This window comes from Schistocerca serialis, chromosome 7 (genome assembly GCF_023864345.2).
Source record: "Schistocerca serialis cubense isolate TAMUIC-IGC-003099 chromosome 7, iqSchSeri2.2, whole genome shotgun sequence".
Lineage (NCBI taxonomy): Eukaryota > Metazoa > Arthropoda > Insecta > Orthoptera > Acrididae > Schistocerca > Schistocerca serialis.
Window position 1 is genome coordinate 608936821 of NC_064644.1, and position 18719 is coordinate 608955539.

At 39.3% G+C, this 18719-nt stretch overlaps 1 protein-coding gene across 1 annotated transcript in view; it reads left to right on the forward strand.

The window, feature by feature from the left end:
- LOC126412731 (mitochondrial import inner membrane translocase subunit TIM50-C-like) overlaps positions 1 to 17071 on the forward strand; it is a 52809-nt gene extending 35738 nt beyond the window's left edge. Inside the window, exons 5-9 of the mRNA XM_050082462.1 lie at positions 5239 to 5346; positions 5441 to 5572; positions 7714 to 7837; positions 7922 to 8025; positions 16598 to 17071. Of these exons, the coding sequence (XP_049938419.1) occupies positions 5239 to 5346; positions 5441 to 5572; positions 7714 to 7837; positions 7922 to 8025; positions 16598 to 16696 (567 nt within the window). The 3' untranslated portion in view covers positions 16697 to 17071. The remainder of the gene's footprint in view (positions 1 to 5238; positions 5347 to 5440; positions 5573 to 7713; positions 7838 to 7921; positions 8026 to 16597) is intronic.
- The last annotated feature ends 1648 nt before the right edge of the window (positions 17072 to 18719 follow it).

An 18719-nucleotide genomic window follows, 5' to 3' on the forward strand; every position in this document is an offset into this window, starting at 1 on the left:
TTTCCTATAACATTTATACTGCCTAGTGGCCCTCTTCCTTTTAAACCTTGTGTCATCCCTCTTTTGTTACTATCCATAATCATTATCCTTTTTGTTTCCTCTGTATTGTCCGTCCACATCTTTACCTGTGTTTTCCTTACCACCTTTATTATGCTTACACTTTACTGTGCCAACTAACGTGGTTGTGCATGACTTTTGTGACACCCTGTAGCACCAGTCATAACCATTACAACTGTGCCACACACTGTTCATTTAACACCTGTCCACCAGAATACAGTTATAACACCTTTGAGCAACCAACCACTATATTTAACGTCCAAATCCACTCATTCTACCTCACACATTCCTCCTATCAGAACTTTACATATTTCCTCCTTCATTCTGGTGCGTGATGACAACTTAGACGTGAGCAAATATCATTACAACACAAAACCATTGTATTGCTCCCAACATAACTTCTTCCATTTCTTCACTCAATGAACTCATGCTATATTATCCAGTTCTCCATATAACCACCTAATGCTTTCACTTGCCCATTTCCAACATCATTTACTGTTTCCTAACATCATCACTATCCCAATGAATCTCTGCTCCATCTTGCTGCACCAATTCTGAAAAATATACCTTTCCTTGCCTAAAACCCAGTTCCACATCATGTTTCTTAAATGCTGTGCAAACCAAAATTCCTTCCGAACACCCCACAAAACCCAGAACTCAAGCGAACCTCTCATCAAAAAGCCTCATTGCCACAGAAGTTTCAGTCATATCCAAAGGCCTAACCTTTAGCCCCGCACCCCAAAATTTATCCATGTTAGACTTGTCAAAGACCTTCTCTCCTGTTCCCTGTTCCTACAGTCGAAGTTTGCTGGAGATGTGATGAGATGTTGTTCAAGCATTTGTCAAGCTTGTATACTTCAGGGAATCTGTAAGAGGATATGGATTATGAGAGTTTCACACAAGTGCAGTGAAGTAAATATATAACGGACTGTCAAGTGAAAAGAGGACAGATGGAAAAAAAGTAAATACACTGTTTATTTTTCAAAATTCTTCACCAAATCTATTAATATATTTATCCCATTGTGAGACAAGGTGATCTGTATCTTCATGGAAAAATATTTGTGGTGTCTATGAAACCATGATTGTACCCAGCTGTTCATCCAAAGCAAATCGAAGGTGACAAATGTCTTTCTTCAGGGCTCCACAAATATGGAAATCACATGGGCAGATATCAGGACTCTGTGAAGGAAGTGTAAAGGCTTCCCAGCAAAACTTTTGCAGTATTCTCAAAACAACTTTGGCAACATGTAGGCGGTCACACATGTTGTCAAGGTTGTTTTGATTACTCTGCTGAAGTTCCTGTGGGAAGCCCTTACGTATCCTCCATACAGTCGTGATATGGCCCCATGTGATTTCCATATCTTGCGTGCCCAAAAGAAAGACGTTTGTGGCCATCAATTTGCTTCAAAGAGGTGCGTGCCTGGGTACAATCATGGTACTGTAGGCAACCACAAAAATTTTTCTATGAAGGCGTTGACTGCCTTGTCTCACAGTGGGATAAATGTATTAACAGTTATGGCAATTACTTATGAGATAACAGTTTCCTTGCTTTTTATCCACCTGTCTCATTTTCATTTGAGTACCTCTTACATCATAATTGAATGTGATTCTCCTGGAACGCCATACCGTTAAAATCTGAAGAAGCAGTCTTTAAATTCGTATAGTACCTCTGTTTTATTTTGTGCAGTAAGGTTCATAACACAATGTATTGTCAATGATGTGTAGAGCAGAGATTTAATTTATTCCCTGGGTGTTCAGTTGTCTCCCTCTTTATGAAGGTGGAGACCACACCAGAGGCAATACCGTAGATGCTCAGTTTTAGTAGTAGAACCAGTCAGTCGCACTTGTAACGATTTTCACCATTTATCATTATCCACAATTACATGAAGCTTACTAACCATTGTTACTATTGATGGTGTGGCCCAAAGGCTTGAAATGAGTTTATATATTATTGTAAGAAGCTTGCATGCTTGGAGTATCATAAAATATTATGCTCAGAGTGAAGAGTAATGAATAAAAGCTAAATAAGATATTAGTTCTGTCTCCTGTATGTGTTTCACTAATGAAATAGACGTTTATGTTCCATGAATATTACCCACAGAGGATGAAAGGTAAAATAAATTGTTTGATATCATACCTTTGCCCATAGTTAAAAGGCATTGGTCAATTATTAAAATATTTATTGTGTAACCTTAGGGAAGGATAAAAATAAACCATTTCATTATATTTAAAATACAAATATACTTCCAAAAGGTGAGGGGATGCTATAATCTGGAAGAAAAGTAAGATTGCTGTTACTATCTGCCTCTCATCCTCAGATGAGGACAGATTGGTCAGATCTTGTACATCAGAAGATGTTCCGAAGTAGGGGTTTCCAGGGAATTGTGGTGGTACCAGAGGTGTCACAGCTTTTGCCACAATCACCTGAACCTTGCTGCAGCTTAGCACAGCAACCTGAACCCTGTTGTCCTCGGCCAACAAAGTGTCAGGTCATTTCTGGACCGAGGGCAGTTCCCATTGTATCTTCGCAGAACAAGCAGAGTCCCTGTACATTTCCTACGATCTAAAACTATGTAATATAATGAAAAATGTATTAACCATAATAGTCAATCTAGTTTAGAATCTACAGGTCAAGCCAAAATTCAAATTATCACCGACTTTGGCTCTGTAGATGGCATAAAATCTACACTAGTAAAATTACTGTACATACAGAATATGAAAAAAAAAGAAAAAATAAATGCTCTGTAGCTGACGAAGTCAGTATTACTTAACACTGTCACAAAAGTCAAATGTGGCTGTGTTAGGAGTACTACTAAAGTTTTAATTCTTACTAAAAAAAAAAGTTTCGTAATTAATGTTTCATTTGTTGGCAAGTACATGTCTACAGTCCACTGAAATCACCATACTGCTAGAGGAGCAAAAATAAAATGGTACAGCTGATTGATAAAGAGGAATATAATGCAGTAAATTGTGTGGTAATTCATTTGTGCAGCTGTCAAAAAATATTACTGTGTGATGCTCCTCACCCCATTTTATCAGTGTGCTGTGCCATTTCACTTTGGCACCTGTAGCACTAGACTACAGTGCTGTGAGTGAGAATTTAGTATGTGCCAAGATTGCAAACACGTACCTGGAGGGAAAAAAAAAAAAAAAATTACTGCAAAACTTCAGTTTTTAGGATGATACGTCAAAACTATAAGTACCCTCATGTGAGCTCTGACTCATCAAACACTATTTCACACCACACAGAAGGACAACAGCTCTGGGGAATTAAACATCTCTCACTGGCTTAGCCAACCTCCTCTCGACTCTCTCGCCACAAGGAGATCATTTTATCTGGGCTGTGTACTGGGCACTGTCTTTTTAGCTATCACCATTTGTTAAGTGGTGATCCCCCAACACTTTGTGCTCATTGTCCTCAACCATTGACAGTTCGCCATTTCTTTGCACAGTGCCGCTTTTTTTAACCATTTATGTTCTCATTTATGTTTGCCGTCTGAGTTATCGCCCATTTTAGCAAAATACATGAGGGCTGTCAATTGCGTTTCACTTTTTATCGTTGTAGCAATGTGGCGAATAACATTTAATCTTTAGTTCAGGACCTCCATTGTCTCTATGGCATATGTTATGGACCTTTCTCGAAGTCCTTGTTTTTAGCTGTTTTTCCTTCCATTGATTGGGCTTAACGCACAGAGGCTCTTTAATACCTTTTTCGCCTTTGTGTTCTATGGGTCTGACATGGGCGCACATGACCCTTGTTGTTTTTGCACCCTGAAACAAAACAAACAACCAAACAAACAGGAGGACAACAAACATCCATTGAAAAAGTTCACTGTGTGGCTTGTATTACACTCCCAAACATCCAGTGAAAGGTGGCCGCAAAGTAGGAAAAGAGGAAACTAAGAGCTCAGTGAGACCCCCCCCCCCCCCCCCCCCCAATCCCCCTGTCTTGATATATACTTACATCTAGGAGACTCAAGTCCTGGAAATGTATTTTTTATATATCAGTGCCCTGGATAAATAGCCGACAACATGGCGTGGAGACCTGCAGTAAGTCTGAATAAGACATTTCACAGAGTGAGTGAAGTTTTCCAACTCTGCACTTCGAAAATGTGGAAAACACTGAAATGCTTGACATGTGGCATTGGCAAATCCAAGAAAGACCTCAAGAAGTGGGGCTGTCTGGAAGACCAATTGGACGATTGAGAAAGGGGAATATAAACTACCTTACATTTGAATCTGCCAGGTGTGCTCTTCCTGATGAACATTTCAAAATATGAATCAAGCCACTGAGTAGACTGATGTTCATTTCCCATTTGACCCTCTGTTAATTATATTCCTTATGTAAGATATATTTTATCTTTGTAGCCATGACCAGCACTGTCTCAAAATAATAACAAGGAGGCATGACACACAGAAAATAAGGCTGATCCAAAATAATCCCATTGACACAGTTGCATGCACAAGATTTGTTGTTTGATATTGAGCTCGGCTGGCAAGCATTTGGGAAGTATTCAAAAGTATTCAGATCAAAAATGCCAGTAAATCTGAAGAAAGCAGTATTTGATCAATGCATTCTTCCTGTGATGACGAACGGATGCGAGACATGGACACTGAACTCATTCACAAAAGGGAAACTTAGGACAGCACAGAGAGCCATGGAGAGATCAATGCTGGGCTATACAAGAAAGGACAGGAAAAGGGCAGATGACATCCGGTGTGTGATGAAGGTTAATGACATCTTAGAGAGAGTAGGTTCCTTGAAATGGCAGTGGGCTGGCCACGTCGCAAGAAGAAAAGACAACAGATGGACGAAGTTAGTACTGGAGTGGAGTCCGAGAGAGCACCGGAGGCCTAGAGGAAGACCACCAGACATATGGGACAAAGACATCAAGAAGGTCGCTGGTAACACCTGGCAGAGAACTGCCCAAGACCGTCCCACTTGGAGAAGACTTCTGAAAGCCTACCTGAATCCACGACTCTAAGAGGCCACATCATCTAATGATTGAATTGGCTGATGATGATGATGATGATTGAGCTCTACTAGTCTTTTATTTCATATTAATCTTTGCTGGTACTGTTTGCACAGCAGATGCATACTATTGTGCAAGGGCGTTTTGCATATGTTTTGTGATGTATCCACAAAAATATTTATGTACTTACACAGCTTTTGTTTTGCAGTACAAAACTGGTTGGAGATTCAAGAAGCGCCCTGGTGTTGACCAGTTTCTGGAACAAGTGTCTTTCCCACTCTTTGAAGTAGTAATTTTTACAGCAGAACAGGGAATGGTTTGTAAATCACATATGGTTGAAGTATTTTACCTGTCATATATTTTCTGTATTTTTAATTTGTGAGATTTTATTGTTCATTTCTGTTTTTCAGACTGTTTTTCCAATATTGGATGCACTAGATCCTAATGGATACATCATGTATCGGCTAGTGAGGGATGCTACCCATTTTGTAGATGGACACCATGTAAAGAATCTGGACTGTTTGAACAGAGATCTTAGTAAGGTTAGAGCACAACATCAATACTGTCTGGAAGTGCAGAATATCCAATTGTATGTTCATGAACTGTAGATCTGATTGTTTATGAGAGATTGATGATACTATACTAATTTTTTAACCATTCTCCTTAATGACTATCTGTTTTGTGTTGTTGTTCTCTCATATCTTATTAATACCATAATTGCAGTAGTTCTAATTGCTTCTTGATTCATTTTGGATACAACCTTCTGTTTTAGTGCTTTATTTGATGTGGTTCTCTTCTCATACAGCTCCTTATTTCTGCCAGCTAAGTGAGTTGCTACAGTGGTACAGATGTAACATATTATGCTGCACTTTGCACGTCTCTGGTTCAGATATTAGTTTTTGTATTCTTAAGTGGATGTACTACAGCTGCCTTGGACTGCACCAAGCAGGCACTGAGATGATACCTTGGCTGATTCTGCTTGTATGATTTAAACAGATAACTAGACATTTTTTTCTTTAGCAACTTCATGTACACATTTAGCACCTCTCTTCCTGTTATTCATCTTTTAATTAGGCAATTTGTTATTTCTTAAGGAGTTTGCTGGGACAGTAATGAATCCAGTGGTTGCTTGTCTTTATTCACTTGCTGTAAGAAGAATGAGAGCTAGGAAAACTTGAGGGAGAGGAGAGGAGAGAGAACATTGAAAACATTATGAAGGGTAACATGAGAGGACAACAGCTTTGTTAACCACATTATTTCCCTTAATCCTGTGTTTGAATCCATTTATTTGCACGTGCATCTCCATACATTTCCATTATGAAGAAGGATCTTTAGGCGTGTATGAAAATTCAGACAGCATCTATAAAATGGCAAGAGTCATCACTGGTTATATTTATAAAAGAGGGTAAGTAATATAAACTGTTGCTGTGTGGTGGTATAACATGTTCAAGCTTTAGGTTTTTTATTAGTTGTTGTCATTATTGCAGTTGCTGTAATCATTAACAGGTTTTATAACTAGTCCAGGCTTCTTACATCTTACAGTATACCACGATGTTCCTCAATTCATTCCATTAGATTCTCTGTGAAAATGTCTAGCCACTAGTTTTTCCTCTTACTTTCATTCTGCTTATCGGAACATAGTGATTTTCAGCTCTTATGGTATTTCCAGAGTCTTCTAATTTTGTCTCCAATGGTTTGCTCATAAAGTAATTTCAGTTTCCGTGGGAGGAATGCCATGAAATACAATTTGCCACCATTCATGATTTATATGCATTGGTTCTGTAGATGGAAAAGGAGGGTAGGTGGAGAATGATGTTCAAGCTGTTTTGAAACTTAAAGGTGGCTTTGAACCACATTAAATAAGAGTTCATATTATTTTACTCAACCACCTTGCTTTACTATAGTTGGAGTCACAAATGATGGCAGTCGACTTTAGGCTTGTCCTGTGTACTTAGGTTAGTGCTCTGAGCGCACTGTTGTGAATGTTTGTACGCAATGTGAGCATTATGTGTGATCTCAGCGAGTTGCTTAGTGAATTTTTATTACATCTGTTGCGATTTGTCATGGCTGATGGTGGTGGTAAGTGCCATATTCTACACAAGAAAGTGAGAGGCATAATTTTCAGGATACAAGCTGACATCAGGTGCAAAGCACTTGTATGAGCTTGCCACAAATGTCACCCTTAGAACTGGAAACAGTGTGATCCCCGCCTGTTTCTCGACCTGTGTGAACCGCCATCGTTTGTGAATTGGACTGTAATACAGTTAATATTATCTGTCTACAAGTAATCTACAAAGTGTGCTGCTGTCAGTATTTTCATTTTTTTCTTCTTTTTTTAAGCACACAAGTAATTGTGACATGATGTTTTCTTTTCATCCTTCCACCCAGCCAATGTTTTTTTTAACTGCATCCCAGATTAAATCTTATTTGCAGTATTGAATTCTATGCCATCTTTTCTTTTCCTCTTTGAAGCAGACACTAGTAATAGTGTAATGTCATTGCTTGTAACTGCATAACAATTTCCACTCTTGTTCTTATTTCATTTTCCACAAAGTTTCTTTAAATTACCAAATTTTGAAATTTATGAAGTGTATTTTTATGGCAAAATTTTATATGCTGTTTAAATTTTGAAAATTATCTTTGTAAGTTCAAAAAATATTGTTTTCTCTCACTTTCTTTGCAGGTGATCGTGGTTGACTGGGATGGTGAATCTGTAAAGTTTCACAAAAGAAATACACTGATTTTGCCTAGGTGGAAAGGAAATGATGATGACAAAACATTACTGGATCTTGCAGCTTTCTTGCGAAGTATGTATTAATGACTAGGGGTGATAAGTTGTGATTATTTTCAGAGTTACTATGTTTTGCTTATTACTGTGTTTTCTACTGCAGCTATTGCACTAGCAAAGGTAGAAGATGTCCGTGATGTTCTAGACTATTACCATCAGTTTGATGATCCAATAGAAGCTTTCAAGGAAAATCAAAGGAAACTTCTGGTAATTATAGAACTACTTTTTACAAGATATTTTTCTTGTAGTATTCTGTTACTGGTGTATGCCATGAATAGGAAAGAACTAGTTTAAAGTCCACTTACATATTTTACAATTTCTTTTTCTTTCTTCATTTACTTCCAACCTGTTGATTGGTCAGCAGCAATTCTTGTTCATAATTTTTCCTTATCCTCCACACACACTTCACTTCAGAGTATGTTGTCAATTTCTGATCATGTCTTATCTGCCTGATGTACTGAGGTATTTGTCTGCTTTGTGCATTCTTCCCAGATATTTTTCCTTTCATTATTTTCACAGCGAAGGGCTTATGTCTACATACATCTCCAACCAGTTAGTCCCTCTGTTCCTTATTCACCCTGCATAAAAAATCTTTTTTATTTAGTATTGTTGAAGCCTTTCTCACTCTCCCTGTTCATTAAATCTTTATGGCTCTTCCCTAGTATCGTGTCTCAAAAGCCTGAGGTCTTTGCCATTCTCAGCCCCCTACTGGCCATGTCCTTGATTCATAAGGGCTACTCTCCAAACAAATGTTTTGACATACTATTTTTGCATTTAATCTACAGGCATGATCTATGATCTCTTTTCGTTGCCTAGCTACTTGCAGCTAGTGACCTACTTTAGGTTCATACATCTTAGTATTAATTAGCAAAATGTATCGTTCATTAGATAAATTTTAGGTTACTTGCTAGGACAGCTCCACGTTAAGAAATTGAAAACTTTTCTATGATAGAGCCACTTGGGGTGTAATTAACATTGTTCACATTCATATAGTAGTTCACATCCATATAGTAACTGTGTTCTGTATTTATGCAGAATATGATGATTAGCATTTAATTATGCACACTTCCATTTTAGTGAATGTTCTGTGATGATAGTGGTTAGTCATTGTGATATGTGTACATGATCATTTGCTTGTGAAACATGATGGCAGTCACCATATTATGCTCCCTGTCATTGCACTTTAAAATTTCTTATACAAGAACCATGTAGTTTCATATGCTTAAACTTTCTGCCACTGGTGTGCCTCAATGTTTACAACTTATGCCTTCAGGCGATGTCTTCCCATCCTACGATGTCCAATGATGGTGGTGCCACTGTCATGCTAATATTGATTCCATGTAATGTCAGGTAGTAAGGAGAAGATGGCTTGATTGTTGATATGAGGGTTGCAACTTAGTGGCAACTATTTGTTTATAACTAATACCACATAGATACATGTTTTGAAATTTTGCTGTCCATCACAATAGTAACAGAATTGTGTATAGCCATTGCCTTTGATGTTGAAATCAGAAGCTTGCACTGTATGTGCCTGAGCTTTGTGCTGCGAAACAGTGTGTTTTCTGCAGAAAGTGTTGCCATTTTTATCTCAAAGCTGGTTATTTGATGTGTTATAAAAACAGTAATGATGCACATATACAATCTTAAAATTGGGGAAAGGTATGCATTAGGATAACACCATCACCATTGCCCAGACAGTTGACTAATGATTTTTAGTGATGCCGTTCATTTGATCATGCGGAAACCATCATGATGCATTTTTTCTCATACCCAGTCATTCCTACAGAATGTGCAGAACACTTCTGTGCACTAATTCTGTATCTCAGGACAACTCATGTCTTGTTCATTGTTATCACTGTCCAGTAATGTGGTACGAACAACACTTCTTTTTCACTACCACAGGAATGACCAGGAAGGTGAATGCCATGCCGGCCCTTATTGAAAGCTTTTACCCACTTTTGCCACTATTCTGTAAAGTAATACTCATCCCCCCCCCCCCCTCCCAAAAACCTCTTGGAGATCTTGATACCAGTTTCGTCCTGCCCATCATCTGGCACATCCAGTATTTATCAAATTGGATTCTTGTTTCAGAAAAATTGTGATAGCAGTCAATCATACCATTTGTTACACTAGGCAGTGTACTCGTAACTTTGCTTGCTGTGGTATGGCGGTGTGTATTCACTACGTAGGTTTATGTAGCTAACATGTGATGTAAGAGACATCACTTGATTGCACCTCTATGCAGTGTTGTCACTATTGAAGTTCCAACCCTCATGCAACACAAAATTTGCAAATGATCCTCTGTACTGTGGCTTGTTTTCCTGTCTGATACTGCTCTATAAACTGACTGACTAACTCTTGTGATCTAGTCATTAATATATGTTGTAGTTTACACCAGTGGCATCAGTCTTATTAAAATTACAATAGAAAATGTTGGTGGTTAACACATGGACCTGTGATATCTTCATAAATGGTTGAAATCTCTGTGATGTTCCAGCCAAGACCAATTGGACTGAAGTGTCTCACCTACACCTGTGTGCCTTTGCCATTATGGTACAATGTTTGATGACATCATGGCCATATTCCATAGAGAACTTTTTGTGTTTATTGCATGATATAACAATACAAATGTGACATATGTCTGAAATTAATTCATTTGTCAGTCCAAACTGTGTATCATTGATAAGAAATAAAATAAAAGGATGTGTGCATTTTAAAACAAGCAAAGAAATATGGTATCAGTAAAGACCCTGCAAGAAAGCAAAAAATGACAAAAGCCTGTGACTTACACTCGTAAGCCAAAACATTATGACCGTCGCCCACCTTGACATTGCATGCCACCTAGTGGCGATGCAGGCACATGACATGGTAACAAAAGTGTGTAAATAAGTCACCCTAGCGAAGATGTGGTCTGCAAATGGGGAAATCCATTGAGATAAACAACTTCGACAAAGGGCAGTTTATTCTAAAGCGGAGCCTGTGAATGAGTATCTCGAAAATTGGTAGGTTGGTCCAGTTTTCACGTGATACTGTCATGAGCATCTAAGGAAAGAGGTAGAAGGACAAAGAAACTATCACTAGGTGCTGAATGGTTGGATTTCATGACTTCACAGAATTTGGCGTTCAGAGGCTTGTCTGCTCTGTAAAATAGGATAGATGCTGATCCGTACATCTCTGCCGAAAGAGCACGATGCTGGTGCTTGCACAAGTGTTTTGGAGCACACAATTCATCGTACAGTGTTGAACATGAAGCTCTACAGCAGATGACCACCCCAGTGTGTTCACATGTTGACCCAGCGATATGATCAACTGTGATTGCTGTGGGCATGGCATCATCAGGATTCAAACTTACATCAATGGAAACATTCTGGCTCATTATATGTGTGGTGTCTAAGAAACCTGCATACTTGGTTTCCTAGACGAACATTCAAACAAATCGTATTAATGAGTTTTATTAAAAAAAGTAAATGGCAATACTTAAGTCTGCAATTACGCAGATCTGTCACTAGCAAAGGGCAACATACAACATAAGCTGTCTTATTTATTAAAAAAAGTAAATGGCAATACTTAAGTCTGCAATTACGCAGATCTGTCACTAGCAAAGGGCAACATACAACATAAGCTGTCTTCTTCAGTATAAACAATTCCAACTCTATGCTACATAGAGACTACAAGCAAAGTAAATACAGTTAATGCTTCTATAGAAGTGACTAATATTGAAGCTGCTATTCAAGTGGCTATCATGAGTTGGTCGCAGCGCTTATGTGCTCCTCACATAGGGGTTGCTGCTGTAGCTTTGTTGTCCTGGAGGGGGATCAGTGTGATTGGCTGACATGTTCTCACAGCCATTTCTTCTCTGTTGTTCCCAGCTCGCGTGCTGGTACTTGACTTTACACCGTAACAAGGTGAATTACGTTTTTGCTACACTAGGTCAGTGGTTGTCTCCACAGACATCATCATCAAGGTGAACGATGGCTTGGAACATGCTGCGCACCACAAATGCAGGCTGGTGGGAGCAGTATTATGCCGTGGGAGACATTCTCTTGTGCTTGCATGGCACATGCGGTAGTAATTGAAGACATGCTGATAGCTGTGAACGATGTACGTTTCTTTATGTATGATGTCTTCACTGATGGCGATAGGTATGATGTCTCCACCGATGGCGATGTCATCTTTCAGCAGTATAATTGTTCATGTCTTGAAGCCAGACGCGTGCTATAGTGTTTTGAGAAACATTATAGTGAACTCACATTGCTGTCTCAGTGATCAAATTCACCTTATGTAAATCCTCTGGAACCCATGTGGGTCACTATCGAGTGCTTCACTCCATATGCAAATCAGCGACCCATTATTTATGTGAATTACGTGACCTGTGCATAGACATCTAATGCCATGTACCTCCACAAACCTATCAACAAACTATTAGATCCTTGGTATGCAGAATCAGTGATGTATAAGGGGTGTTCAAAAAGAAACGAGCCGGAGGCATAATTACCTGTATGTTAGAAGTATTCAACCTGGCTGTTGAGACACTTGTCCCAATGTGACACAAGGTGGTGAATGGCAGTCTCATAAAATTTCTGGGGCTGCAATGTTAACCAGCTGGACGTCGTCCGAGGTGAATCGTTTGCCCCTCAGAGCCGATTTAAGTGGACCAAAAATGGTGTAATCACAGGGAGAGAGATCCGGACTGTATGGAGGGTGGCCAAGAACCTCCCATTTGAATTTCTGTAGGAGTGCCGGGACTGTGTTGGCCATATAAGGCTTTGCATTGTCGTGGAGCAGAATGACCCCACGGGTGAGATTGCCTCGTCGTTTTGATTTGATCGCTTGATGAAAGGTGGTTCAAGCTTTGCAAGTAATGCTGAGCATTCACTGTTGTCCCATGCTGCAGGAAGTGAATCAGAAGTGGGCCATCTTGGTCAAAGAAGAACATCAGCACAACCTTTCCTGCACTCTTGTGGATGGCCTTGGCTTTTTTTGGTGGTGGTGGTGACCCTGGATGCTTCCTCTGGAGGAGACTGTCATTTTGATTCTGGTTTGAAGTGATGATACCATGACTCACCTCCAACCACCACCTGTGCCAGGAACTCGTTCCCTTCCTGAGCAAAGCGCTACAGATGAGCAAGACAGTGGGCCATTCAGCATACTTCCTGGTGTGGTTGAAGACTGTGGGGCACCCATCAGGCACACACTTTGTGCATGTGCAGTCATTCCTTCATGATGGTGTGAACACTTCCAGTGCTCAACCCGACTACAGCGGCTACGGATTTCACTGTCACTTGGCGGTCCTAGGTAATTAGTGCATCCACCAAATGTGTGTGAGTTCTTAAGGGACCAAACTGCAGAGGTCTTCGGTCGCTAGACTTGCACACTATTTAAACTAACTTAATTTATTCTATGCTAAGAACAACACACATACCTATGCCCAAGGGAGGAATTGAACCTCTGGGGGGAGGGGCGCGCAATCAGTGACATGGCGCCTCTAACTGTGCGGCCACTCCACGCTGGTAGTGCATCCACCAGCTGGACGGTGTCATTGGTAATGCAGTGTGGTGCTCCAGACTGTGCATCATCGGCTAACGACACCCGTCTTTCCCTGAAACACTTGTTCCATGCCTGGACCCTTACAAGTGTCATGTAGTGTTCGCCGTACACCTGTGACATTCGTAGATGAATGTCTGTTCCTCCTACTCCTACGCTGACAGAAAACGAACAACACCTCTTTGCTTTCCATTTGACGACTCCATGTCACTGTTTTCAATGTGACTGGCAGTGTTGGATGATTGATTGCAAGCTGCTGCTAGCTCTGTATAGTCACGTGACGTGCATGCATACCCTCTAGTGACGGGCTGTAAACTTCCACGCTCTGGTCGGAACCCCACATCGTTACACATGTCATGTTATTACCCGCCTGTCACCAGTTTGTGCATTGCAGATTCCGGCTCGTTTCTTTTTGAATGCCCCTTATATTTCATTCCAAAGAAGGACAAACAAGCTGTTAAGCAGGTTGTCGTAATGTTTTGGCTCACCACTTTAACGTTACCATTGTGGCAGCACTAGCCCATTGTGTATGTTAACCCTTTAATTCACATTTGTTGAACAATTGCAGTAGAATGGTTTTGTAGTGCATTGATCAGTAAAGAAAATCAGAGGAGTGGGAAATCAAAATTCAAAATAGTTCATGGGTGAATGGTTGTATGTCAGTGCCCAGTGGATGTTGCCATCATCAGGTGTGCTGATGAACTGGAAATCTGGGGTCTATCAGATATTTTGCCAATATGGCAAGACATGTATAGGACAGTTGATGCATACTGTTGAAGATCATTGCTGAAAACACCAGTGGCATTATGTGATGTGCTATATTCATAAATAAATTTACAATCACCATTGATTAATAGTTTTGACCTCTTCTGTTTAAACTGCCATGTCAGTTCTATTGCCATCTTCAGATCACCGGATAGGTGAATTTGATTTTATAATTTGCATATCCGATGACCTGGAGATGGCAATATAACTTTAGGTAAACTAGTAATCAGGATATGTATCAACTGTGACCTGGGCAATAAAACTTATTTGACATTCATTCTTACTCAAATGACAGCCAGCAGAAAAGTGACAGCCAAACTGCTACTGCTGTTCTCTGACATCATTGCGATTGTCATGGCATTTCTTCATCCATGGTGTGCAACATATCTCCGAGGTAGGATCTGATGACATGGAACAAACTGACCAAATAGCAAGTACCTCAAAACATAGTAAGAGTACTATCGTTATCCTGGTCTGTAGGTATGCTGTGTCCACCCAGACCAGAATACATGCATTTAAAGAAGACAAACTTCTGAACAGCATACTGTACTAACTCATTTTTAAATAAAACATTTACTGTGGCAAACATCGTTCGTTGGCTCAGTAGATGCCGTGCAACACATCATTTCACTAAAGTGATGTGTTACACTTCAGGCTCACCAGATTGCAGCAATCTAACAAGTTGACAGCCACAGAGCATTCATTGCCTATTATAATTAAATGGAATGGAGTACGACCCTACTAAGTTTCTGACAGAGATGTCTAGCTTTTGGGATTGTATGATTAAGGAATCTATCACAATTTGAATAAGGGAACTGCTGATGAGTCATGAAAGTGGCTATAGCCTTAGTAATGCCTGGACACCTGCATTTAGTCTGGTTAAGAAGAGGGAGGAGATATCCCACTACAAACTGACTTGGGGGATAGATGGGGGACAGCAGAGATGCCGTCAGCATTCAAATCTGGGCTCGAACTTAGGGCAGAGCAACATATTGGTGGGAGGAGTGGTGAATGAGATGCCTGGGCATGGATGGTGGATGGTGTGACAGATTGGAGAGAGATGGGGGAGAGAGAAATGCACTGCACTGGTCCCTTAAGTGGTCAGTTTATCAACACATCTGATGATGGCTGAATGCTTGCCTGACAAAATATTGTGTCCGTTGGACTCTGACTTCTGGCTGTGCGTCATCTTTAAATACCCTGTGAAAATTGGAAGAATCACAAAACGGGATTTGTTCTACAAACTGCAATGTCATATGACTCTAAGAATGTGCAACATATATAGAGTGAGTCATTAAATTTGCGAGGTAGCTTGTTATTAAAATTTTGTTGATTTGTAGGAGGTGGAAGGTCATCATAGGAACATGAAATGACTCCGTTACTGAAAGTGGATGCCGGCCACACAAAACAATGATTGCAATGATTGTTGTTGGTCAATATGAGTGTATGGTATCAAATCAATTCTGAGCAAATGTCATTGTTGCCAGTGCACAATTTGTTCTGCAATGTGTTTTTGTAGGTGACTTGTGTGTAGGATGAGCAGATTGTATATAGTTTACCCAAAAATCACAGAAGACGGCTTCCACACATAAATAAGAGTATGTGAGAAATGGGCCCATATGTACTAGGAGTCATTTACCTATTCAGATGGATAATTTCCATGAGGCAATATGCTTCATAGGGCAGCAAATTTGAGAGAAGCAGGGTCATATCACTACTCATCCAATAAAGAGTGCAATTTAGAGGTGTCCATGTTGTTGTCTGGTGTACTAACTTCCTTAAGGAATAACTAGGCGTTGTTCATAGATGCAAGGTCATCGCTGCTGAAGTCTAGAGATGAATCCTGGCTCCAGAGTTATACAGTCTGCAGAAGCATTAGGAGGAGAAAGGCCACACACAACATTAGAGTTTGCCCAGTTCCTGGAGGAAGATTATTAAACAAAGTAATGACCAGCAGTCAGGTTTACACACACACACACACACACACACACACACACACACACACACACACGAAATTCTTGACAGCTCTCTTCTTCAGCTCAGCTTCCCTATATGAGCTGTAAAATGCTACCCAGATGTAGTCAACATAGAATCTGTTAAATAGGTTTGAAAGCATGTTGTCAGCAAACATTACTGTAAAACTTGAATTACTGTTTAAGAGGATGATATTTTGTTAAAACTTGGTTGTAACTTTTTTATTTTGCTGTAATGATGTTGCTTTTAACGAATTATTGTTTGCCTTTAATGCTTTTAATGCTCATTCAGCTACAAACAAACCAAGCCAGAGAAAATTTTTGACATTTATTATGCATCCCGCTTTTTTTTTTTTTTTTGTGATATTCTGTCCGCTCCTCCTGAAACAAAATTACTGGCAGATGAAATATTTCAGTGCCACCACATTTTATTGATTTTACTGATTTTTATTTTACTCGAATATGTTATAATTGTTACTGCTTCCATTCTGTCCCAGGAACAAATGGAAGAACAGAAGAAACAAGAAGAGAAAAATCGCAACAGTGCTTTGACAAAGAACTGGGTTTCAAGCCTTGTACAACAACGAAGGCTGTGATGTAATAGTTTGTCTCAACTGAAATTTCTGATATGGACTTTTTTTTTTTTTGAAGAGAGATATATATTATATAAATTGGAGAGTAGATGTTAGTTATTTTTGTTGCATGCGTGTATGTGGAACTGTGTTCTGACCACTTACCTCCAATTGTGTGCTCTTGTATTTCCTCCAGGAACTTTTTGTGTAAGTTTCTAGACTGATTATGTACAGTTAATTCTGATATATTCTTTCAGAGCAGTGCAGACTTTATGTAGTCAAGTTCCCTACTTTGTTATAGTATGTAGTAATACATATTATAAAACTTCAATTTTTATTTTGTTATTTTTAACGTAACTTTAATGAAATAAAGCCGTTGATTGTAGACATTATTAAGAAGTTGCAGGTTCTTGCAATATTTTGACTTAGCATAGCCTTTATTGTGCTAAGGAATAACATAAAAAGTAATGAGAGAAAAAGTGTCTTACTGGTGTCACCACATAGACCAAAGTTTTTTTTTTTTTTAAATTTGGGGTCATGTTAGTGATGGCAGTTTTGTATTTTTCAGTTTTTATGTGCAACTTGGTTTATTCAAATTACATTAAAAATGAAACAAATTGAACACAGAACAAAATATAAAAGCCACTATAAGTAGAACTTTAGCAACATTTTTTTTTCCTGTGGTACAGACTGAATGAGAATGTTTACTTACGAACTGCAAGATTGGAAACTGTGAATAACATAGATAAAAAATAAGATTATGAGGTACATCTGCAGATATGAAAAAATTGGGGCCTTTGCTGTCATTGAATTTTTTACTTCTCTTTGGTGTACATTTGGGGTTCCTCTGTCAGAAGCTATTTAGATAATTTTCTACCACTTCTAATGTAACCAGAGTGAGTGGCTGGCATTTTTGAAATCTGTCATCCTTCATTTACTGAATCAAACTTGAATTTGAAGTCATTGCTTTATGTTAAGTGTTGTCAGGGAATTATCTTGGAATCTCCGTATGTCTTTCACTATTGTGTCTTGACAGCTGTAACTGGTTAGTATAAATAGGAAAGTGATGCTTCATTCCTCTTGATACAATTTCCATGGTATAATTTAAATGGATAGATAGATAAAAAATCTACTCGCCAAGCGGCGGCAGAACGCACACATAAAAGGTTGTAATTAGGCAAACTTTCAGAGCCAGTGGCTCCTCCTTCAGGCAAAAGGGTTGAAGAGGAAGGAATAGAGATGAAGGAAAATGACTGGAGAGGTATAGGAAAAGTGGCAGACTTTGGGAAAGTCACCCAGAACCGCAGGTTAGGGGAGACTTACTGCATGGGATGAGAAGGAAACACTGATTGTTGGGGACTGCATCGAATAAGATTTGAAAACCTGAGAGCTTAGAGATGGAAGACAGGATAATATGCAAGACAAAGGTTACTGTTTAAACATCATGCATGATTTAATAATAGTGAAATGCTAAGTGGATTGAACATAACAGTGGTGGCAGCGGGTGGTAAAAAATAGAAGATAAAGATAATGAAAGATGTAGCAAACTAAAACAGAGTGAAGAAAAGAGCAGTTACTTTGAAGAAATGCTGAGACGGAAGAAACTAACATAAATTAAGGCCAGGCGGTTGGCGAAAACCAAGGACACATTGTAGTGCTAGTTCCCACCTGCAGAGTTCTGAGAAACTGATGTCTGGGGGAAGAATCCAGATGGCACGTGTGGTGAAACAGGCACCGAGGTCACAGTTGCCATGAACATGCTCTGCAACAAGATATTGTGTTGCCAGTATACGTCCTCTGCTTATGCCCATTCACTGTAATTGATAATTTGGTGGGAGTCATGCCGACGTAAAAGGCCAAACAGTGTTTACATGACAGCTGGCATATGACGTGTTGTTTCACAGGTGGCTATCCCTTTGATAGTATATGTTTTGTACATGTATATGGAGTGTCTATATTTACAGAAATTCAGTTTCAAGACATTTATATTAAAGGAAGTCAGAATGTTATTGCAGATGCCTTGTCTGCATTACCACAAGGTTTAGAG